General features: G+C 39.1%; 3 protein-coding genes across 6 annotated transcripts in view; 2 read left to right on the forward strand and 1 right to left on the reverse strand.

The window, feature by feature from the left end:
* plekhg4 (pleckstrin homology domain containing, family G (with RhoGef domain) member 4) overlaps window positions 1–7,203 on the forward strand; it is a 48,905-nt gene extending 41,702 nt beyond the window's left edge. For both annotated transcript variants that reach the window (XM_028437304.1, XM_028437297.1), the window contains exons 14-24: window positions 943–1,192; window positions 1,964–2,053; window positions 2,131–2,355; window positions 2,868–3,038; window positions 3,860–4,040; window positions 4,117–4,233; window positions 4,946–5,078; window positions 5,154–5,257; window positions 5,398–5,537; window positions 6,187–6,247; window positions 7,020–7,203. In XM_028437304.1, coding sequence (XP_028293105.1) covers window positions 943–1,192; window positions 1,964–2,053; window positions 2,131–2,355; window positions 2,868–3,038; window positions 3,860–4,040; window positions 4,117–4,233; window positions 4,946–5,078; window positions 5,154–5,257; window positions 5,398–5,537; window positions 6,187–6,225 — 1,450 coding nt within the window. In that variant the 3' untranslated portion in view covers window positions 6,226–6,247; window positions 7,020–7,203. The remainder of the gene's footprint in view (window positions 1–942; window positions 1,193–1,963; window positions 2,054–2,130; window positions 2,356–2,867; window positions 3,039–3,859; window positions 4,041–4,116; window positions 4,234–4,945; window positions 5,079–5,153; window positions 5,258–5,397; window positions 5,538–6,186; window positions 6,248–7,019) is intronic.
* A 2,117-nt stretch (window positions 7,204–9,320) lies between these two features.
* LOC114458440 (isocitrate dehydrogenase [NAD] subunit alpha, mitochondrial-like) lies at window positions 9,321–16,592 on the reverse strand. The gene is made up of 11 exons (XM_028440811.1): window positions 16,500–16,592; window positions 14,788–14,853; window positions 13,814–13,897; window positions 13,609–13,723; window positions 13,352–13,539; window positions 11,068–11,201; window positions 10,859–10,961; window positions 10,677–10,741; window positions 10,524–10,608; window positions 9,792–9,944; window positions 9,321–9,670 (listed from the first exon to the last, which is right to left on the reverse strand). The coding sequence occupies exons 1-11, from the start codon at window positions 16,587–16,589 to the stop codon at window positions 9,587–9,589; spliced, it is 1,167 nt and encodes a 388-aa protein (XP_028296612.1). The 5' UTR covers window positions 16,590–16,592; the 3' UTR covers window positions 9,321–9,586.
* On the forward strand, window positions 15,997–22,630 carry LOC114458450 (calcium and integrin-binding family member 2-like). 3 transcript variants are annotated; one of them, XR_003673042.1, is made up of 8 exons: window positions 15,997–16,182; window positions 18,313–18,547; window positions 18,755–18,789; window positions 19,483–19,594; window positions 20,881–21,028; window positions 21,159–21,354; window positions 22,261–22,535; window positions 22,612–22,630. XR_003673042.1 is itself a non-coding variant. In XM_028440833.1 (7 exons), exons 2-7 carry the CDS (start codon window positions 18,497–18,499, stop codon window positions 22,280–22,282), a joined length of 564 nt encoding a protein of 187 aa, XP_028296634.1. In that variant the 5' UTR covers window positions 15,997–16,356; window positions 18,313–18,496; the 3' UTR covers window positions 22,283–22,585. The 3 variants fall into 3 exon arrangements, 2 of the variants coding, with proteins under 2 accessions (XP_028296634.1, XP_028296623.1); XM_028440833.1 differs by lacking the exon at window positions 22,612–22,630 and having other exon boundaries at window positions 15,997–16,356; window positions 22,261–22,585; XM_028440822.1 differs by lacking the exon at window positions 22,612–22,630 and having other exon boundaries at window positions 22,261–22,585.
* The last annotated feature ends 1,808 nt before the right edge of the window (window positions 22,631–24,438 follow it).

Raw genomic sequence — 24,438 nt, forward strand, 5'->3', positions numbered from 1 at the left:
CTATCTTTAGATTAAATTGTTTAGAATCATTTACTTTCATCACACAACAAAATGTTTACACCCCGGCAAAACTAAAATAGGTGAGATAATCAACCTTCATCATCACAGGCTGCAGAGACTTTTGATTATTTTTAATTAAATGTCATAATTAAGTTTGTTTTTGACTATTGTATCCTGTGTAAAACTTAAAACTGATCAGTCTACAGTATTGTTGAATTTTTGAGCAAGGTGTCTTCGACAACAGATTAAATTTAGGCAGATTTTATTTTGAAAGCTCAACATATTCTAGAAAAGGCAGGTTGCCACATAGTGTAGGAGAGGTTAATCACCTTAATATCCTGATTCAATTCAATACAGATGATTTAAGTCTCGATTCGATTACAAACTGACTTTCAATTATTAACGATTATCGATTGGATTTTTTTCATTATGGCAGATTATTGATTTTCTATTGAACATCAGTCAGCTGCTGATTGTTCACAGCACCTTTAATATTGTATAGTGTAAATAAAATATCCATATTTGGAAAATGTCAAGAATCGATCCTTGGAATTTTAAGAGTTGATTCATAATCGTGAACAATAAAAATTGTAATTAATCGATTATAGATTTTTTTTCGCCATCCCTACATAGTGAGTCTGATAATAACACCCAACGACCGCATCCAATAATCCATTTTTTAACTTATGGTTAATGTGAAATCATCAGATGTGACGTGTATAAACAGTTGGTAATTGGTCCAAAGATGTGTCAATTACAGATAATAAAGCAATGCTAACAAATTAGCATCCAGTGCTGTCAGAAAAAAAGTTTTTTTTCTCAGTATGTAGTCGTTTGTAGCACACTAGAGCTTTAACGGGGTATTTTGTGAATTGTTTGTGTGTTGTGTCTCCCTGACAATTTGAAAACACTGCAATAATATGTGCGTGTGTGTGTGTGCAGTAAGCTGCGTCACATTGTGCAGGAGATGGTGACCACGGAACGTGAGTACGTGCGCTCCCTGTCCTACATCATGGACCAGTACCTGCCAGAGATGGAGCGGGCCGACCTACCCCAGGACCTGAGGGGGAAGCGCTCCGTGGTCTTTGGGAACCTGGAGAAGCTTCTGGACTTCCACAGCCAATTCTTCCTCAGGGAGCTGGAGTCCTGCTGGAGACATCCTCTCAGAGTGTCCCACTGCTTCCTGAGACATGTACGACACACACACACGAACAATCTCTTTTGAAAGTTAAATGTTATTGGATTAGCTCTATCAAAGAGCTTATGTTTTTTTACAACATTATTTTATTTATTTATTTATTTTAACTCAAAAACCAATAAACGGATGTGGATAAAATATACAAAATGAGATAAGGAATAAGTGATTAGATTATATGATCCGGATCAATATATTGATTCTGGATCAGTTTGAAGAATCAATAAATCCCTATGTTCAGCTTTGTGCTGGTTCTACAACACCTCCTGCTGGTGACTTTGCGTATTACATGTCTTAGTCATGTTTCACTTTCTGTTGTGCGCATTTATCAGTCACGTGCTAGACATCACTTAAGTTCTACACCTTTAAAGTGCGAATGATCATAGTACCGTGATCAGGATTATTGATCCAGATAACTGCCAATATCTGACAGAGGATATTTGACGCTTGGTGGAGGTTAGCACTCTCTGAGTGCTCTTGTGTGTGTATGTATATATATATATATACTGTATATAAGCATGCATTCATCACATCCATTTTCAGACCCGCTTTGTCCTATTTCAGAGTCGCAGAATATATATAAGCATATTATATATTATTTATCTAAATTCTTTTTTTATTGAGTAACCACTTAATGTTTCATTTAGTTATTGGTAGAGTGGACAACCTAACAAAAGCCACTTTTTTTTAATAATTTTTTAACAGTTGGTGATAAATCAACAATAAAAACAATCATTAATCACTGTGTGCGCGTGTGTGTGTGAGCAGCAGGAGCAGTTCAGTCTCTACGCTCTCTACAGCAAGAACAAACCAAAGTCTGACTCCCTGCTGGCAAACCACGGGCACTCCTTCTTCAGGGTAAGAGACAAGCCCCTCCCTCTTTGACCTATGACCTCTCTAAGCCCCCCTCACCTCCATCCCTCCCCCTCCTGCAGAGGAAGCAGATGCAGCTTGGTGATAAGATGGACCTGTCGTCCTACCTGCTGAAACCCGTCCAGAGGATGAGCAAATACGCGCTGCTCCTTTCTGACCTCATGAAAGAGGTCGGGCCATCCCATGAGGCGGAGCTTGTCCCGCTCCAGGAAGCCACCAATATGGTGAAGTTCCAGCTTCGCCATGGCAACGACCTGCTGGCCATGGACGCCATCCGAGACTGTGATGTGAGTCAAAGAACTCCCCACCTCAGCGTCAGACGCACAGATGTAGATTTTCGACTGACTTCATGGATTAGATCAGCTTTTCTCAAATGGGGGTACGCGATGGCACTACAGGAGGTACTTGAGAGAGAGAAAGTGGAAAATTTACAAACAAAAATGTTTAATGTTTATTTTTATTTAAAAATGATAATCATAATAATGATAATGAAAATGATTAGAACATAAACTGAAAATATAAAAGTCGGCCTTGGTCGCACACCAGGTGAGAGATGATAAAAACTATAGAAATATATTCATTCAGGAGGCACTAAATACTATTTTATTCTACTTATTTACTATGGGATTCTTTTAAATGCATTCCATCATTATTCTCTATAGTTGTTATTTTTCATAGAATTCTGAGCAAAATGTTGAAGTTGGACAAAGGAGGTACTGAACAACTGGTTTAGATGGTCTTATCAGATGGATTAAAGAAGTAAAGACAGGTGTAAAGAGTGTGATGTGTGTGTGAGCAGGTGAACCTGAAGGAGCAGGGTCAGCTGATCAGGCAGGATGAGTTCACCGTCTGCTCAGGAAGGAGAAAATGCCAGCGACGCATCTTCCTCTTTGAGGAGCTCATCCTCTTCAGCAAACCCAAGAAGGTGGATGGAGGCCTGGACGTCTTCACCTACAAACACTCCTTCAAGGTGGGACACGGTTCTCCTTAAGGTGGTTTAGAGGCTGCGGGTGTTACTGTTCCACTTATGAACATGTTATCTTGTGACTGGTTTCTGAGAGTAGTGCAGATTATAGATATTCTAATACCTAAATACCCCCAGGGGTACACAAATTGTCAGGGGGTGCAGCGTGACAACATTGGAAACTAGAATACAAATAGACTCGTAGTCTCGTAGGGTAATTTTGTAAACGGGTGTCACGGCAGTTCTACAGTTGTCCTCGTTTTAAACCAAATATTTACGCTCTGTGATGAAAGCGTGATGAATTAATAAAAAATGATTTATTTTAAACTAAATAAAAAGGAGTACAAAAGGATTTCTCCTGCACAGGAGGATGCCAGCCAAGCTATAGGAAAAAAACCCAACCAACAATACATTATACCATGCTAGAAATCCCGCCTCCAAGGAAGAACAGAGAAGGCAGGATGATGAAGACTATGGGAGATGGGAATGAGGAAGGCACGAGCGCCACGGTTATCAATGTTATCTTAGTGTGGCCTTGGCAGATCGGTACCAACTGGAATAATATCGTACGGTATGTGTGTTACCATGTCATCATGCCCTTTCCAAGGGAAACGGAGGAAAAACACATCTCAGGAAAGGAATCACAAGCAGGAACACAAATAATGAATATGATACATTAATTTTGCCCCATCACAGGTCAAGTGATAATTCTTTTTTTTAAGTGTGCAGGAGTAGGGGGTACACGGCTTTAGGTTTAAGGGGTACGGGACTGTGAAAAGTTTGGGAGCCACTGTTCTAATAAAACTGTAAATGAATGCATCTCTCAGACAGCTGATGTGGGTTTAACGGAGTCCACGGGAGACTCAGGGCTCCAGTTTGAGATCTGGTTCAGGAGGAGGACATCGAAGAACCAGACTTTCATCCTCCAGGCGAGCTCGGCAGACGTCAGACACGCCTGGACCAGAGACATCGCTCAGATCCTGTGGACGCAAGCCAATAAGAACAAAGGTGAGGAAAGCTACAGACAGAACCAAAGGGTAGGGCAGTGCAGTGGGCTGATGTGTGTGTGTGTGTGTGTGTGCAGAGATGCGGCTGAAGGAAATGGTGTCGATGGGTGTGGGAAACAAACCGTTCCTGGACATCCAGCCGAGCGACGCTGCCATCAGTGACCGAGCCGTGCATTACATCATGAAGAACAGAGGTAACTAGTAACTAGAGGTGTAGAGTACTGATATATCATACTCAAGTACAAGTAAAAAGTAGCTTAATTAAATAGTAATCAAAGTAGTTGTTACTTTCTAGTTACTCGTTTGAACGGGTTGATGTGGTCCAGCACTGGACCTAGTTACTAGTTACTTTCACCCCATGTTTATTTTTGATAATACATTTTGCACAATTAGAACTTCATTTATTTTCTACAAAGGCATCTGTATAAAATAAAAGGTTTGTGAAAATTTACAATTTTTTTTTTTTTTTAATAAAATAACACCAATTAATTCAATTCAAACAAAAAAAAATTCTCAGGCTCTAAGTATTGTATATGTAATATAATTTATGAAATGTAAAACAGTGCCATGTTGTTAACAACATAATAGGTAGAAACGCTAACCTGAACCATAGAAAGATGCTGGACATTGATCAGAAAAGAATTGGTACAACTAAGAACACATTGAACAGACCATGAAACGGAAATGAATAAATAATCACAATAAATAATAATTTACTCAGTAACGGTTGAGTGTAAAAATGTAACAAATGACTTAATTTAAAACCTATTTAAGTACAAGTAAAATGACTGATTTAGAAATATAATTTAAAAAGTATAAGTATCCATAAGAGCAACTCAAATACAGTAACGTGAGTACTTATTCATCCAATCCATAACTTTCACCTCTGACTGTCTCCATGTCCAGGTGCCAGGACGCGGGCGTCCATCGCCGTCTCAGTGCTGGACCACATCAACCCGTTCAAACGAGGAATTCTGTCCTCTGAGTCGGCGCTTTCCTCCTGCAGCCTGCTGGGGTCGCTCAACCTGCACATATTAAGGTAAGATGCTCGGTCACCTGTGGGCTCAGGCCCCGCCCCCTGCTGCTCTCTAACATCCTTCTCATCCTCCTGCAGTCAGAGCCAGAGCTCCTCCCTTCCTGCTGCTGAGACCTCTTTCAGCTCCTCCTGCATCGAGGAGGACGAGCAGGAGCACGAGACCAGCAGCCAGCCCTCCATGAGTGCGTAGCTCCGCCTCCTCAGACAAACATTTCCCATCATGCCACAGAGCGTTACATTTGTGGTCTCTAGGACTTTAAATGTGAAACAATTGATGACAGGTGGACATTTGAGTGACTTCCTGTTTTTGTGCCTCCTTCAGCCACTGAGAGCTCAGGCTCCTCCTCTCGCTGCCTCTCAGGCTCCACAGGCTCAGACAGCGGCTGTGTCTCCTCCCACCTCCAGGAGGCTCTGCCTGAAGACACCAACAAACAGCTCCTCAACAGTAGCTTCATCTCAGCTGTGAGTTCACACACACACACACACATACACAAACAAAAGCTGTGTTGTCACACTTCATACTATGCACTACATACTGAATGAGTATATAATGTCTACTATATACTATAAGTATGATTAATATAGTAATCGTTCCCACTGAAGTATACTTCCAAGTTTCCCAACATACATTTGGAACCTACAAAGTCAAAAACCTGAAGCACACTGAGGCTAGCTTCATGCTGACATTTCAGAAACCATTGTGCTACTGACTAAACTTCCTGTTAACTTCAAAACAAGAGCCCTATTTACAAAACGGTTAAAAAAAATGAATGGAAGACAAGAAGAGATGCTTTTATTTTGAAAAGGGGATGTTTGACTTTCAGCTTAAAGCCGGTCCCAGGACCATTTTACGTTCCACTTACAATGCATCATGGGGCGGTTGAGTATGACTAGTTTGCCCACTGTGCATACATAGAAAATGTCCCCATAGATACATACATCCAGGTATTTCCTCATGTACTTAATCGTTTCATACTGTCTAATGTGAATGCACTACATACTCATTTTGACTTTAGACTTTGTATGAATAGTACGTTAGTATGACATTCCGAACGCAACATGTGAGTTGATGAGTCACATGGAGACCTGATCACATGACCTTTGGTTTCAGGAAGTTTCCCCCGCTTTGAGCCCGGCCACCGTCGTCTGAAAAAAACTTTCACGCCTCAGCTGTGAGTTTGCTCCGCCCACCTGTTCATCATGATGAACTCTACATAATTGTTTATTTGAGCGGCGCTAACAGAAACTAGTCACATGATAGCATGATCACTAGTGGAGCTGTAACACCAATGATAGAGATTTAAATGGTTTCAGGCTGTTAGCTCAGCGCTATGATAACTGTGTTCCTCAGCATCTAATGCAGAGTTTTTAAGCTTTTTTGAGCCAAGCTACATCAAAAATAATCCCATTCCACACCACCAACCAAAAATTAAACTTTGTCGCCTTTATTAACAATATACAGTCATTCTTATCAAAGTGGCTTGAATAGAAATTAAATAAACACAAAAAAATGTTTTTTTTACTCGGAATCAAATGAACAACAAAATCTCTTCTGATTTTTTTTCTTTTTCATTTTGAAATTAATAATATGCAGTAATTCTTATTAAAGTGTATTAAAAACAAATCTAACAAAAAAATAGATTTGATCTTCAGATTTAAAGTGGGAGGGATAAAAGTTAACAAAACATGAAATATGATCAGAATTACAATTGAACTATATTCTGTTAAATGTTGTTTTATACTATATTTTTTAATATTACGTTTAAATAATATATAATACATAGATATATTATTAATAACAATAATAAATAAAACAATGGCATATTTGCAGACAATTATTATTAGTTTAAAAAAAAAGCTTTTTTTAGAACATTTAGGTGACAGTGAATAATTTCCTGCAGCACATTTACAGTGGTGTGTGTGTGTGTGTGTGTGTGTGTGTAGGTTCCTGTTTCTGAAAACCACGTTCCAGCGGTCCAGTTCTTCATCATCTGCTTCATGTTTGTGTTCCAGCTGTGTGTACCCAGTGCCGTTAAAGACACACAGCTGTGTGTTTGTTGCTGACTGTACATGTGTGTAAATAGAGATGTTAACTTTTCTTACTTGAACATTAAACAAGTTTGTGAAATTCTGCGTGTTTGTGTTTATCACAAAACACACAAATCTGACACTACCTAAAGCATTAAAAGATAAATATAGACACAACTCTTTCTAACCACAAAGATAGATAACTGTGATATTAGTGAGTTTGATATTTTCTACTGAATCATTTGCACTTTGAAGAATTTCAACTCAGGAAGAACAACTTGTGATTTTATTTTGAAGGTGCTGTAATTATGCATAATGAAGGCACACCTCTAACTACAGCACGGGTCACCAACCAAAGTTACTGAATCATGTGAAGGGCTATTAGTTTGAACAGAAACTTAAAAAGGTTTATTTCACTTTATTTGTCATAATATATGCAAATTGTTTCACGACCACTTCTGAAACATTTCATAGGAAATAATCATGTGCCTATTTCACCAATTGTAAAATGTACCATGTTTTTACATTTTAACAACTATGTGAGATTTTGTTAAAAATTCACTTTGAGAGATTTTAATCCAAACACTAAAACTGCAGCATTTTTAATGTGTTTAATTAGATTTTAGATGGAACTCAGTGATAAATTGTGCAGTTGTTAGAACAGACCTGAGAGAACCTGACGAGGCCCATGTGGACTACAGTAGTGACCCCTGATCTAGTGTTCACCCACTGGTTTTACTGTTTATTATTCCATGTTTTCTAATGTTGCTCCACTTTAATCTGTATCACAAGTTCAAAATATGACTCCTTTTTTTTTCTCTGTTAAAAAATTTAGAGAATCAGAAATTTTTCTGACGTTTAATACTTCCTAATGATTTCTAAAAGTGGGTATTAATAACTTCTACGTCTCTGACCAGGTTTTATTTACCGGTAACTCATTCTGATATTTTTAGCTTTTGGTTTTCTCCCACAAAATAATAATATTCAGTCTAAGGGGTGTAAGTAAAAATTGATTCTGCGATATATCACAATATTTCACCGTGTGATTATTGTATCGATACAAAAAATGTCCAAATCAATTTTTTAATCATGTTTTTTTTTATGATAAAACAATTTAATTGCGCTAACATATGCATAGCACGTAAATGCCCATTCACTATGTGTGAGTGAACCACATCAGACCTTAGTAAACTCTCACTCCTCAATGCATTTTCATTTGGAAGTTGATTGCACTTTATTTTCATGAAACATACAGAACACTTTTATAGATGTGTGTGGTTACTTTAAAAAAATAAAATAAATTAAGAACTGTAGAAGCAAAATTTTAACTTTCATTTTTTACTAAAATGTAATTTGACAGTTTGATTAACATACCACTTGTTTTTTATATCGGTACTTGAATTACAGTTAGCATTTACTTGTTCTCGCAAGGTAAAAAAAACCAAATTAATTTGCATTCCAGACATTTTGGACATTTAAAAGCGACATTTTGAATTAGTGATATTGTGATGTATTTCGTATTGTTTAGTATCGTATATATCGTGATATGCAAATCGTGAATCGTATCGTCAGATTCACGGCATCGCACAGCCCTAATTCAGACACATTCATTACTATTAAAGAGTAACTGAACCTCAAAACCACTTTTTATCTGCTGAAAACAAACGTATGTGTGTATGAAGTAGTTCTGTTGATTGATTCTGGTCCAATTCTCAACATTTTAGTCACAATCAATTTAGCATATTTCGTTGTAAAATGTCAGTGACTGCCCTCTACGGGTTGAAACCCGGCTATTACAATTGATTTTTGCTTTTGGCAGAGAACAAGTTCATGACGTCACAAACAAGCACTGTTAGTCCCACCCCTTTTATAATAACTAGCACCATATCTACAATCTGTGGTGAGTAGGTTGGACTGAGAGAAGAGTGAATAGAGAGGTATATTGAGTAATGAGTAGCTAGTTAGCATAGCATAGCTTGTTCTATGGAGATTTAATAGTATAAACTGGGCGTGTCTTAACTGCTCCAGGAGCCCCGCCCATAATTAAGGCATTTTTTTGAATTCCCTACTAGTGACAGGTCAGGAGAAAACAGGGGTTTATTTATTCTTCACTAGGACTATCTAATGCTGTTCTTTAGTCTGTGATTATAATTACAGTTTCAGGCTTTCATTCTGTGTGTGTGTGTGTGTATGTACAGAAACAGTGAAGGCCGCGTGTTTTGTTCACAGTGTAGATTTTATATTTGTAGGTCAGTGATGAAGAAAGCAGTAAGACAAAGTAGAAAACAATAAATAAAAAGATCTTTGAACAACTAGTAGCAACCTTGTCCTGCCTATGCTAGTAAATGGCAACAATACAGGAAGCTGCGGCAGGAGTTCCGCCCCCTTTACATTTACCAAGGCTGACAGGAGGAGGGGCTTCTGTCAGCAGCTCTAAAGGCACCACGGTCAGCAAGTGGAGGTGGGGGGTGGGGGTCAAACCCTCAGTCTAGGTCCTGAACACGTCTGCAGATGTCAGCTGTGAACTCTGAACATTTGGAATTTCCTCCCAAATCCTTCGTCAGCACCTGAAAGGACGACACGGGGATGGTGCTTTTATTTTGAAAGGGGATTTGTTTTTAAAGAACAGATTTGCTTGGCAGCCCCTCGTCAGAGACCTGACAGTTGTGAACAATCGACACGTCTCACCTTTTTTTCTCGGATGGTGTCGAAACAGGCCTTCTGGATCTTGTGGGCGTGGTCATGCAGACCCATGTGACGCAGCATCATCACCCCACTCAGCAGCAGAGCTGTGGGATTGGCCAGATCCAGGCCGGCGATGTCAGGGGCGGTACCGTGAACCTGCAAAACACACACACACACACATTACAGCTTACTAATACTAATACTCTTTACTGCAGGTGTTTCAAGTACCTGTACTCGAGTATTTTTCTGACAACTTTTACTTCTAACACTTTCATAAACAACTACAATATCCAACAATAAGTTTAAATAAAAATGTCCATTGTATCATTTTTTTAAATTTAATTTGAGGAAATATTTGTGGAATATTTTCAGGGAAATTGGAGAATTTAGGAAAAATTAGTTTTTTGACCAATTTGAAAGTGAAAAAAAATGTGTAACATTGGCTGAGAACTGCATAATTGTGGACTTAAATTTATTTGTGTATTTAAAGGGACTGAGATCTACAACTGAAACAGTCATTTACTCAACGATTCCTGTTTTTCATTTTTACTTTCTCCTTCGAGCTGAATTAGATGTTCTAAAGCAGTGGCTCCCAAGTAATAGTAAAGTTTTTACCGGTAATAGTAAAGTTTTTACCAGTAACAGTAAAGTTTTATTTAACCAGTAACAGTAAAGTTTTAACCAGTAATAGTAAAGTTTTTACCAGTAATAGTAAAGTTTTTACCAGTCACTGACCGATTCAAATATAGCCACGCCGTTGGCTCCGATGTTCCCACTTGGCGTCACTCCAAGTCCTCCGATCAGTCCAGCACAGAGGTCACTGAAACACAGTCACATGACCTTCAGCTATAGAATGAAGACACTAATGACATTTGACCTTCCACTGACCTCAGGATGTCTCCGTACAGGTTCGGCATCACCAGGACGTCGAACTGAGTCGGATCCTGAACCATCTGCAGATCATAGGAGGACGATCAGCGAGGATGGATGACACAGACGGATACAGACCGACAGAGGGGACAGACAGAAGGAACAGACACAGAGACGTCCAACAGGAAGTGACCACTCACATTAAGGCACACAGTGTCCAGGTACATTTCAGTGAACTTGATGTCTTTGTAGCTTTCAGCAACTTCACGACATTTTCTGAGGAAGAGTCCGTCAGACATCCTCCTACACACACACACACACACATATACACAAACACGGATACACAAGGTTTGTCGGGAGAGGTTTTTATTTTATTTTCCATCCATTAACTCCCACTGCTCACACTCACATGATGTTGGCCTTGTGCACGGCCGTCACGCTGCTCCTCTGGTTGTTTCTGGCGTATTCGAAGGCGTACTCAGCGATTCGTCTGCTGGCGTTTTCTGTGATCAGTTTGATGCTCTGCACGACACCGTCTACGATCTGCAGACACAGGACGAGCAGCTGAGAGCAGGATTTCACACAAACATGAAGTAGGAGGAGAAGGGATTGGTCTGAAAGCAGTCCAACAAGGCCTCTGATTCTCTGTGATCGCGGAAAATGGAATACACGTTCTCTTTATTTAAAATCAGGCTTTAACAAGTCACAGAAATGCCTCACATGCCTGTTTCGGGACAACATCAAGCCTTTACGTACTAGTTTTTACCAGAAATATCCAATTCTGTCCATAACGCTGCTGAAAATCTCTCACTACAACATGGATCTCAAATCTTTTTCTATTGTGGCCCCTTTGAAGAGGGAAAAAGTTTTCAGACAAAAACGTTTATTGAAAAAAGTCAAACTTGCGATTATTATTCTTCAAAACATATTAAAAAACATGAGATGTGCAATCACATACAGTATATTAGAAAAGCGATGATAAAGTAATAAAGCCAAGAAAAAGTTGTGCCTGTTATGACGTCACGCTCTATCTAAATCACTGCACTACGTGTTGTCATGTTATCCTGAGACTGAAATTAAATGCAGAGTTTCATCTAAAGTGTGTTTTTAATGTGTTGCCATTGATAAGTGACAGAGTCTCTCTTTTTGTAAATCGTCTGAAGCTTATAAAATGTAAAATTAACAACAGTAGTTGACTTTATTAACCCTATTTAGCATGTTTGGTATGATTTCAGGATGTTTAACAGCCAGTAGGAGTGTGCATTAGGGGTGTGAAATAAAATCGATTTCACGATATATCGCATTTCTTTGGGTGCCAATTTGAAATAGTTTTTTCTGATGTTTAATCAATATTTTTCTTATTGTATTTTTCACATTTTTGTGTGAAAATTACATGTCACTTGTCACAAATGTCACTTCTCAGCAGAGCAGCTGCACTACTGTTGACCAGCTCCTGTTCCTACATGAAAACATTCAAATGGTAAATGGACTTGATTTTATATAGCGCTTTATCCCCACACTGAAGCAGCCCTAAAGTGCTTTACATATCAGCTCATTCACTCTCACATTCACACACCAGTGGGACAGGACTGCCATGCAAGGCACTAGTCGACCACTGGGAGCAACTTTGGGTTCACTGTCTTGCCCAAGGACACTTTGACACATAGTCAGGTACTGGGATCGAACCCCCAACCTCTCGATCAGAAGACGACCCTCTACCACCTGAGCCACTTCCACACCACCACTCCAGTAGATGGCGCCGTAGATATAATAATAATAATAATAAATAGGATATTTTGAAGGAATTGTTTTGACTCAATTTGTCCTCTGAATGATCAATATCTTCTGATGAACATATACAGAAACTTGATTTTTCATCTCTACATTAGGTTTTGATATTAACTGGGTAGAATATTGCAATATATTGTGAAATCATGATAATACTGTATCGTGACCCCAGTTTCGTGATACGTATCATATTGCAACATCCTTGCCAATACTCACCCCTAGTAATTGCATGTAACGATACGTTACATCCTGATATATTCTGATACTGAACAATACAATATACATCGCAATATAAAAAATTACACATTTCACCTTTACATGTACTACCGGAGTCATGGATTGAGTTTACCTCCATGTTGAGATTATAATCCTAACCCTAACATAATCCAATAAACAAAGGAAACAAGTCCGTTCACTTTGAAAACAAAACTAAACAAAAACTAATTTTTTTTTAGCAGAAATTCATTTTTCGGTTGTGCGTGCATGCACATACATGTGTGTATACAATCTCAGTACATGACACAGGTGTGTGTGTGTGTGTGTGTGTGTGTGTGTGTGTGTGTGAGGGAGAAAGGAGCACTTGGAGAGAGCACTGCGTTTGTTAGCTTTTAACAGATGTTGATTAATCTTTAACAAGTCAAACCAGGCTCTAGTTTTTTTTTTGTTAAAAAACTATTTTAAAAATCTATTTGGACATTTTTTTGGATCGATACGATAATTGAGCAGTTAAATATCGTGATATATCACCAAATCAATTATTTCTGACCCTTAACAGCCAGCAAAGTATCTAAACAGGGGAAAGACGATGACATGATTTAGGGAAGGCCCTACTATCTGCTTCCTTTATGATGAAGAACCTGCACATGGAATGATGAAGAGGGTGATGGTGAGCAGCTGGAACTCACTTGGTGTTCAATGCCGCTGTACTCCCCCTCCGTGTTCTCCCTGATGGTGACCAGGTCCACGTCGGTGTACGGCGTCTTGTAACCTTCGATGGAGATGCATGGACGCACGTTGGCGTAGAGGTCAAAGGTCTTCCTCAACAGCAGGTTCATGGACGGGTGGCCGGCGGCGATCGGCGTCTTCAGAGGTCCTGTGTAGGGGTTGCATCATCAGAGCTGAATCATTGCACATCACACGTGAGAACCGTGGTTGGGGGAACCTTTGAGGCCGATTTTGCTGCGGTCCATGGACTCCTTTGCGTCTGGCGGGATCATCCAGCGTCCCCCGGGTCCTTTAATGGCCGTCACGTTCCTCTCCTCCCAGCTAACGGGAGCCTGTGAGAACAAACTGAGCGTTACACACTGTCGCCCCCTGATGGACAACGCCCCCCAAACCCACACACACACACACACACACACACTCACGTTGGCAGCTTGGAAGATTTTCACTACGGCTGAGGAGATCTCAGGACCGATCCCGTCTCCAGGGATCAGAGTGACTGTCTGCATCTGTGGAAAGAAACAGACAGGTCAGTGTGTGTGTGTGTGTGTGTGTGTGTGTGCGTGTGTGTGTGTGTGTGTGTCCATATTCTGATTTCCAAAAAAAGGACACTTGGGCCAACCTCGGCATATTCATATTACTCAACATTTTCTTGAGTCTACCTTATAATGGCAAAATACAATATAGTGGATACATACATACGTTGTTATTGTCCATACGATTTAAAAATGCATTTTTCTTAATCACATTTATTATGAATTATAATAATCTGTCCTTGAAAAATCTCTCAATCATTTAAACAATGAGAAACATCTCCTCTTAGAAATAATAAAAAAAAACAATGGAAAAAACAACTCAAAGCATTAAACATTAAATAGTCATTAATATACACTTAAATAAATAACTGAAAGTTTACATCACATGGTCCCATGCTGACTATGAGCTTTATTCTGATGGAAAACGTACCTTAACTTCCTACATTTTAAGTTTATCCCAGTGGCTCCTTTATTTTCAAATCTCTCTCTGAACCTCTACAGAGGTTTTATCATCCAGGAGGATTTTCTAATGATATTTTAGAATTAAATCCACTAGTTTTTGGTCTCTTTCAATCCATCTTGGACTTTAGTCTTTTTTCTTCTTTCTTTGTGTGTGAGGATTTCCAGAAACTGCTGGAATTTCTCCAATAGAGGAAATATTAGCAGAGTTAGATTCTTTTAAATTAACGTGTTCCCCTTGTTGCATTCAGGGTCCCTGGGAAACCCGGACATTTTAATGAGTCTCTAAAATCAGGCCGTACAAGGAGTGAATAGAGGAGATGTCCGGGGTAAATCCGGACGTATGGTCACTGTGTGTGTGTGTGTGTGTGTGTGTGTGTGTGTGTGTGTGTGTGTGTTCTCACCCCTTTGGACAGGTGCACAGAGTTCAGAGTGCATCTCCTTACAGTCCCGCCCACAACCTGCGTCAGCTATGAGACACACAACATGAAGGTTAACACACGCACGCACACACACGTGAAGTATCTTGATTTAGACTATTTTTTATTTTTTCACCCAACATTTGCATTGTTGCCACACAGTAGAAAATGTCCAGTATTTATTTGATTTGTCTCAAAAACAGTTTATCTAATATTGTGTAAAGAGAGTAAGAAAAACAAGCTTTAAACCAGAGGTAGGCAACTTTTATCACAGCAGGGCCACAAAAATGTGTTTGATCGAAGGGTCACATGATCAACATTCATGTCAGCATTTATAATAATGAGCAATCTGAGCATTAATACATGAAAAAACTAATAGCTTTTATAGTAATTTTGGGTGTTTTTGTCTCATTCTGTGTATGTTTGTTGTTGTCTTGCTCATTGTGAGGCATTTTGTGCATTTCTGTAGTCTTTGTGTATTTTTCCTGTAAAATACATGTTTTTTTTGTTTTTTTTGGCCATTTTGCATTTTTTTAGAGTGAATGTGTATTTGTTTTTCTTGTTTGTTAGTACTGTGGGTTTGCGGAGTCATTTTTCATGTTTTTCAGGTGTACTTTTTTTTCATTTTCTGTCATTTTGAATTTTTTATTGAGTACATTTGTGTATAACTGTTGTCGTTTTTCATTTTTGTAGTAGTTTTTAGACAATAAAAGGAATTTTACTTGGTGGATGGTGAGAAAAAACAAAAACAAACCAGAAACAGTATAATAATAATAATAATAAATACAGTACACAGGATGAATATAAACATGAACAGATATACAAGTAATGCGGGTCGTACTTTTTGGATATAAAAAAAAACGTAATGTGTGAGCTAAGTATGTATCTATGGCTTTTAAGCTCTTAATTATACTATTTTAATATAATAAGGACATTTGTATCTCATAATGACGTTTTACCTCCTAATCAGGACTTTGTCAAATAATTCATTTTTGAGTTTTCTATTAAATGGTAAAAATGGTAAATGGACTTGATTTTATATAGTGCTTTATTCCCACACTGAAACAGTCTCAAAGCGCTTTACATATCAGCTCATTCACCCAATCACTCTCACATTCACACACCAGTGGGACAGGACTGCCATGCAAGGCGCTAGTCGACCACTGGGAGCAACTTAGGGTTCAGTGACACATAGTCAGGTACTGGGATCGAACCCCCAACCTCTCGATCACAAGACGACCAACTACCACCTGATCCACGGTCCTAATATTTGGTGACGGACTTAACAAAAATTAAATTTAATGTTTTATGTTACAATATTTGTTTTATGGTGAGGACTGGACGTAGGTACGTGACGTCACAGGGCGTGAGCGACCACAGGTGAGACCGTCAGCTGAACCAAATTAACCGTGATTAGCACATAAAGTCCGGCCCTGGACCATGGAGCTCAAATGAGTCCAACCGGGAGGCGACGGCCCGGTAAAAATTTACCAAACCCGGGCCAGACCGTTAGCTGAGGATGCCTGAAGGACACGGAGTTAGCGGGAGGCTAACGTGAGCGTTACATTACACTGTAATAGTAACGACCCACCGTCACCGTGACGCCATTCCGTTAACGTAGCCTGACATCACCGGCCAAACGCTTCGTTACCGGAATAAAACACCGGAAATTGAGTCAAAATCTGATGTTAGCTTACCATTGACCTCCACGCGCTGCCTGCCATTATGCCAAAGATCTGCTCACAATGTTTTACAGCGAGATGATTCACTGCGACCAAAGAAAACATCCGTTACAAAGATCATTGTACAGCAAGATGATTCACTAAGACCAGAGAAACATTGTGGAACAAATATCCTTTAATAATCACAATCATCAATGTAACTATTTTTTAGGACATATTTATAACAAATGTTAGAAGCTGTTCTGTGAGACAAAAATAGAAACTAAACCACATTAGTTTTGTAGCTTTGTGCCTATTTCTACTGAATAGATTGCCTTCATTTGCTTTGTTTTTTTCCGCTATTTTTTTCTTCTGTTTTTTAGAGTTTTTTTTTTTTCTATTAATGCAAAAAAAAAAAAAAAAATCTTTATTTATATATATATATATATATATTTATATATATATTAGGAGGTGGGTTTTGTGCTATTTTTTTTTTTTTTTTCCCTCATTTTAGAGAGCATTTGAAACAACAGATGCATTTCTTTGCATTTCACATAATTTAAACTTTCTAAAAGAAAATACTTTAAAAAAAACAAAAAAAACAAACAAACAAACAAATTGACCTAATATAAACATATATACAGAACATTTCCAAAAAAAATTAAATATCATGGAAAAGTTGTGTAATTTCCATAATTTCATTCAAAAAGTTAAACTGTCACAGATTATAGATTCAGGGCCCACAATTTAAACAATTTCAAGTATTTATTTGTTTATTTTTACATAATTTGAGGTTCCAGCTCATAAAATCCACAAAAACAGGAATTCAAAAAATTAGAAAACTGTGAAGAAATCACCATTTACTTCTCAGTTTTTGCAGAAAAAAAGAGGAGAAGAAGGACTGGACTGTTGGCCAGTGGTCCATGGTCCTCTTTTCTGATGATTCGGGAATCAAGGTCCAAGGGTTTGGAGGAAGATGGTGAGGAACAGAACAGAACATTGCACCCCAAATCATGACTGACTGTGGATATTTCACACTGGACCTCAAGCAGCTTGTGTTCTGTTCCTCACCCGTCTTCCTCCAAACCCTTAATATTTACCATAAGTACACAGATATATATAATTAACAAATACTTTATTTAAGAAAAAGTACCACAACATCACAGTTAGTGATAATTTTACTGTGAGCTACTTCACGTTTCCATATCTGAAGGGCTTCCAGTTGGAAACCACTTCTTATAATTCTACATGTTCAGTTTTATGCTATTTAGAGGCTAAGATAATAATAATAAAGCCTTTAGCAATACCTTAAAGGGTAGGAAATGTTTCAGTTTCAACATGCAACACTTTATTTCTCCTAATTTATACAATTTAATAGATTTTCATGATACATTTCAAAAATCTGTGTGTAAAATGTAGTGCTTACAGTACATCTTTTTTTTTCTGCTAATATTTCAAAAGTTGTGACTAATTAATCAGTGCCATCCATATGGTAGAACATTTGTATATGTACTTTATTAGATTGATATATTTTGGTTAAGGGTAAATAAATATTCTACTTATTATAATTGTATTACTGGCTAGATAGAATATTAATAATTGTTAATGTCGCTGTGCTAATTACGATTAAACTCAGCTTGTCAGGTTAATGAACTAAATAACTGAACTATGTGGTAAAGATCCGTTTTAAATTTGCTGTGACGTTTCAAATAAATGTGGAATTATGTATTAGATTTTTAAAATAGACTTTGATGTGGATTTTTCTTTTTTAAAAGTGTAAATAAATATGTAAATTTAAAAGGACCGATATGTGGTGATGGAATCAGTGTTCGTTGTATTTTCCGAGCAGCACCTGAAAGCTACAGGGAGCTTCCTCTTCTTCTTCCTCTTCCTCCTCTTCCTCTTCCTGGAAGAAGAACCAGCGGTACGGGTCCAGAGCTGAGGCCGGGCTGTGGTGCACTGCGGGCGGCGGAGAGCAGCGGCAGAGTGCTCGGTGTGATGCTGCGGGCTTTGGGCAGCATCCTCCGGCAGGGATGGGCAACAAGCAGACGACCTTCACCGATGAGCAGCTGGAGGCGTTTCAGGTGAGAGCCGAGCCGAACCAGGCCGCGGAAGTCCGGGATTAATCCCGAGGGTTTTACGGTGTCCTTCGGAGCGGAGGAAGGTGAAGATGAGGAGGAGGAGACGCTGATTGGTGGAGCTCAGCCTCTGCTCCGCATCCTGGATGATGTAAACAGATGCTCAGGTGCATGAACCACACCCACCCTGTTTGTTTGTTTGTTTGTTTACAGGACTGCACCTTCTTCACAAGGAAGGAGATCCTGCGGTGAGTTTGTCTCAGACCTAGAGCTGGGTCATGTGGACCAAAACTCATAACTCAATATTTTTTTTGTATATGACTATATACGATATAAGTCCCGATAATTTTAATTCAAATAAAGTCAGACCAGAAAGACAATTCAGCATTAAATTTGCTGATGCAAAATGTCACACACACATTACTAAAGTGGTTGCTCAAAATGTGCAGTTTTTGGCTTTTCCTCATATAAAGGACAGCATGTGTGAGTGAGTTCTGAGTGTGGTTTGTTTAGGGGAAGGTTTGGGTTAGGATGCACTCAGAAATCATCAAATGAGCTTTTCATGCTGTTCTGAGAAGTAGTGAAAGCTGCAACTATTTTTGTCATTTTTTTATAACGCCAAAATAGAAAATAATGTAACCTTTATTAAACATTGTAGTGAACTTCTCTGCATTTTACCCATTTTTCCTTGATTGGGGAGCAGTTGGAATGGGGTTAAGGGACTGGCTCAACATCCCACATTGATAGCCTGGGTGAGATTCTAACCGGTGACCCTTCAATTACAAGCCCGCTTCCTTAACCACTAGGTCACCACTCCCCTAAAACTCACTATATCTTGAATATCGATATATTGCCCAGCTCTACTCAGACCTCGTTAAACTAAACCCACATATTGCAGAGCTGGAAGTCCAGGACTGATTCACACGTGGTTCTGTTCGCAGGTTGCACGCTCGCTTCCGGGAGCTCGCCCCACATCTGGTGCCACTGGACTTCACCAACAACCCCGACGTCAGAGTCCCACCGACACTCGTGGTCACTATGCCAGAGCTTAAGGTATTACATCCAGCTGCAAACACCTGGAAACATGCAACCATACATCTAAAAATTCAACATTAAAGAGCCATTTTAACCCCTCCCACAACACCAGCAGAATCTAATAAATTACGTACGTCTTGCTATAGAAAAGTGGGAGGTTTCGTAGCTTTTTCATGGATGGTTTACATGTGAGCTTTAATTCAGAATATAAGTTAAATCCTCTTTAAACTGACCTTATAAACACTTAATTCCTAATGCAAATTTAATTCTGAATTAAACACATGCGGTGGGCGCCCTCGCCCGGGACAGGCTACTCCAGGCCGGACACCATCTGCCCTCTGAGTGATTGGCTCTGGTGCACCCTCAGGCTACCACTAACCTCGCCAACTGTTCCGTGTGATCAAACCAGCAAAGACTCAATCCACAGGGATGATGTTATCACTTCTAAAATTTCATAGAATTGTCCGCTCTCGGTGGACAATCACTGGCCAGTCAAAATTGTGTTAGAAAACAACCTGCACAATAACAGGAGGATCATCGTGAACACGTCTCTGTGTGGATCTGATGTGACGCTGACAGGAGAGAGAGAATATTTAGACCATGCAATCCTTTCATTTACCGACGACATCCAATAGGAAACATAGAGATGTGTATCAGATTGACTGATGAATTAAAGCAAATCAGCTGATTAAAGCCTGCGTACATCGGGTGCTTTCAGACAAATAAATAAATTCATCCATTTATTCTGTGGTGATGTTGAGAGCCTCAGTCCTATAAAATAATATAAGTATATTCCACCTTATGATGTAGGCTTATCTGTATGAACACAGAGAAGGTAAAAGTGAAACTGATCAGTGTTTTTTTTCTGTTTATAATTTCAATAATTTAATCATTAACACTCATCAATTCCTGCATTTATTACTTTCTGCTTTTAGTTCAGCAACAGTGTTGTTTTTGGTCTGAATTATTGATTTTAATTCATATTTTTAAAGAATTGTTCCTCAATTGTGACGTAAGTTGCTCTACAGTTTTTCTGTGATTGGTCTGACGCTGTAATCTCCTTAGTCACGAGATCACGCATGTAGCCAGGCTGAAATCAAGCGGTTAACATAGCGAGTTTGTAATCATGCTTCTGTCTGACAGACAATGTTTGGTTAGGTGAAGCCTGCTAACAGCGATAAATCCAGGATATAATAACTTAGCTTCGTAGTATAAGCACCTAAAGCCGGCAGGGTTCTAGGTTTGAACAGCACTGATCTAGAACTAAGCCCAGCACTATGATGCAGATTGTCTTTATTTATCAGGAGAATCCGTTCCGGGACCGGATCGTGGCGACCTTCTCTGAGGACGGACTTGGAAATCTGAGTTTCAACGACTTTGTGGACATGTTCTCTGCGCTGTGCGAGCTGTCGCCTCGAGAGCTCAAAACCATCTACGCCTTTAAGATCTACGGTAAGCTAAGCATGTGGATCTCTAACACACAGTCACACACAGAACAGGGTGAGTTTCACACCCCTACCCTGTGTTAAGTATATAATATATAAAGTAATAGCTGGCTCCTCATTGTCTTTGAGTGCTGCAGACTTCAACAGGGACGACTTCATCTGTGAGGACGACCTGCAGCAAACCCTCAACAAGCTGACCAAAGGAGAGCTGACTGCTGAGGAGGTGACGCTGGTCTGTCAGAAGGTGATAGAGGAGGCCGACCTGGACGGAGACCGCAAGCTCTCCTTCTCGGACTTCCAGAACATGATCTCCAAAGCGCCAGACTTCCTCAGGTAACCACACACGTCAACTGCATAATCTAATAAAGAAAAAATACCTTTGGACAGACTGTATTTTCATACACGGATCACCATCTCAACAACACGAAAGCTCTCAACTCTAAGCTTCTTTTCCAACCAACTCAAATCATGGATGTTTGGACGCTCACAACTGACTGTGGCTGGCGTTTGGTCCAGCAGGGGGACTGGGAATAGAAATGAGCTTTGGCTACAAACCTGCATATTCACATGTTTGTTTAGCATTTTCTTGTCTTTAATATGTGTTGTCCCTTGAATAAATAAAGAAATCAAATTTAAAAAATGAATAAAAATATCAATGATAAACAAATAAAATCACGTAAACATTATTGTCTTAACACTAAACGTGATCCGTGAATCAACTTCCTTCCGGTTCATTCTCAGAGCGTACTTGGCAACACCATAGCAATGGGAGAAAGCAGAATGAATGTTAGTCGAAAAGAACAAACTAAAGATTGTATACATAAACCTGAATGGTTACCATGAAAACTGTTGATCAAAATGTTATCTCAATGAAGCTAAAGCCACAAGCTCTCTGAATATACAGCAATTAAAAGAGTCTCTGCCACGTTTTCTTTTTCTCAACGGAGCTGACCTGGTGGTCATGTGACCTGAAATATGCTTCATTGAAAAGACTGAGCAGGGGATGCGTAGTCATTTTAGGCTTTCAGATGCATTTGCATGAATTGGCCACGCTTTGCACAGTGGACAAGCTTGATTACACACTTTAGAGTGAGACTGGTTTAAGGCCACATGCAGGGTGGGTTCCCACTACCAAAGGGCCAGAAAACAGGAGAGAAAATAGTAAGATGCTTTTTTCCTCACTTTTTAAATTTTTACTTGTCAAAAAGTGTTAACATATCAGTGTGTGTCTGTCTGCAGTAACTTCCACATTCGGATCTAAGGGCTGAGGACAAAGATCCTGCAGACCACAGAGGTCTCAATCCTGCCTGCGAGGCTTAGTTTCCTCCTGTGGTCGGAGTGCGATGTGGACTGTGAGGACGTGATGAGGGCTGACTCTGTGCTGAGATGTTTTTTAAAGCACACCTTTAAGGGCCTGCTGCTTTGGAGCTATGCAACATGTGGGCGGCTGCATGACGCGCCCACTGCTTCGAGACAATCACTGTAGAGGGAAGAAGGGCTGTCTGCTGTCCAATGTATGTCTTCTTTTCTGTGTAGTCATAAAATAAACAATTTTACTCTCAAATGCTCCTTCACTTCAATTTATTTCAGCTCCATCTAAAAGTGGGTGGTACAGTCTGGTCCTGGAGAGGTCCTGTCCTGCATCTAACCAGCAATAGTCTCCACTCGCCTGCAGGTGTCGCTCTGAGACAGAAAAAGGTTGTAAAATGCTTGAGATGAATAAGAATGTGACAATAGAAAAATAGAGATGCATATATTTAACTTTTGGTCTTGCTAGAGGAGGTTCTTTATAATATTTCTTAATCTTATTGAACCAAAATCACTGAATCAGATTCAGAATTATTTTATTGAACCCAGGAGAGAAAAACTTTTGCTACGGTGGCTCTAAGTAGAAACTAGACTAGATCTGTATTCACAAGGCGAATATGTATTTGGCAATTAAAAATCTGCAAAAATGACGAGCTCAGTTTTTACTTTTACTTTAGTATTTTTTTAACGTGTACTTTTACTTGTTAAAATTTAAGTAACAGTACTTGTATTTAAATACACATTTTCAGTAGTCATTAATACTGATATTATTAATAATATTGCTGTTATGATAATAATTACTGTTATATTATCAGCATTTATTATTAATAGTAGTCTTTTTATTGAACTAAAGGGAGGTCTTCACTAAATTAAAACTACATTTTAAAGTGTATTTTAGCCAACTTTTAAACATTCATATGTGTGTGTGTGTGTGTGTGTGTGTGTGTGTGCGCACATAAACGGGTTGAATAAGGAGAAACATCTGTGTTTGAGGAAGTATCTGTGGGGGATTTCTGTTGCTCTTGTAAAGTCAGAAATAAACTCACTGAATTGTTGTTTCTAACAACCCAACACTACACAACACGCACACACACACACACACACACACACACACACACACACACACACACACACACACACACCCACCCCAGTGACCCTGTTATAACTGCTGGGGTTAAAGTAGTTGGATCTCATTCATCTGCAGGACATTTGAGGACACTGGGACTCTCCAGCTATTCTGGGAGTAGTGGGAGGTCAAGCTGAACTCAGAGACTTGTTCCCATAAAGCATCTGATCCACCTGCATTAGGCACATCCAGATCCATTCATTGATCAATCAACTAAGCCTTTTTTTTTTTAGAAAGGGAAATTTAAACAGATGAATGCTTTAAAAACCAGTCTGGAACCAGTAGGACGTTTACTGAGCCAATGAACAACTAGAACACTTAAGTAACAATTCCATTTCCAGGTTGTGATCTAAATCAGGACTCGTTCTTGCTTTTATCTCTATATTCAGTTATTCCCACTAATTATCAGAGGTGTAAATAGTACTGATATATTCTACAGCCGTGGTTCTCAGTTCTTATCCTGTGTAAACCCCTTCACATTTTTGTCAAATCATGTGTACCACCTCTTCAAATCAAAACAATGAGTGGAATTTAGTTAAACTACTGTACATGTGATTACTTCAGTAGTAAGTAAATACTAAAAATGTGAAATGTAGCTAACTATAGTTTCCTATTGTCAGACGTCAAAAAATAGCCAAAGAAAGAACTACAAACATTTCCCAATTATTTTTAAATTAATTGTAAATCTTTCTGAGTACACCCTGCAATGTGCTCCTGTACCCCTAGGGGTACACGTTTCCCTGTTTGGGAATCACTGTCCTACTCAAGTAGAAGTACTGTTAATTGATTGAAAGTGTACTCAAGTACAAGTACAAGTAAGTCAAACTCAAGTACAAGTAAAAAGTAGCTCAATTAAATAGTAGCTACTCAAAGTAAGTTACTAGTTTCCTTTCACCGGCTTTCAATGCTTTTTTGGTGCGGTGCATTACATTTAATCTGGTTGGTCGGATATGATGTGATGCATTTGATTGTTGTCTGGTCAT

The sequence above is a fragment of the Gouania willdenowi genome, chromosome 3 (genome assembly GCF_900634775.1).
Source record: "Gouania willdenowi chromosome 3, fGouWil2.1, whole genome shotgun sequence".
NCBI lineage: Eukaryota > Metazoa > Chordata > Actinopteri > Blenniiformes > Gobiesocidae > Gouania > Gouania willdenowi.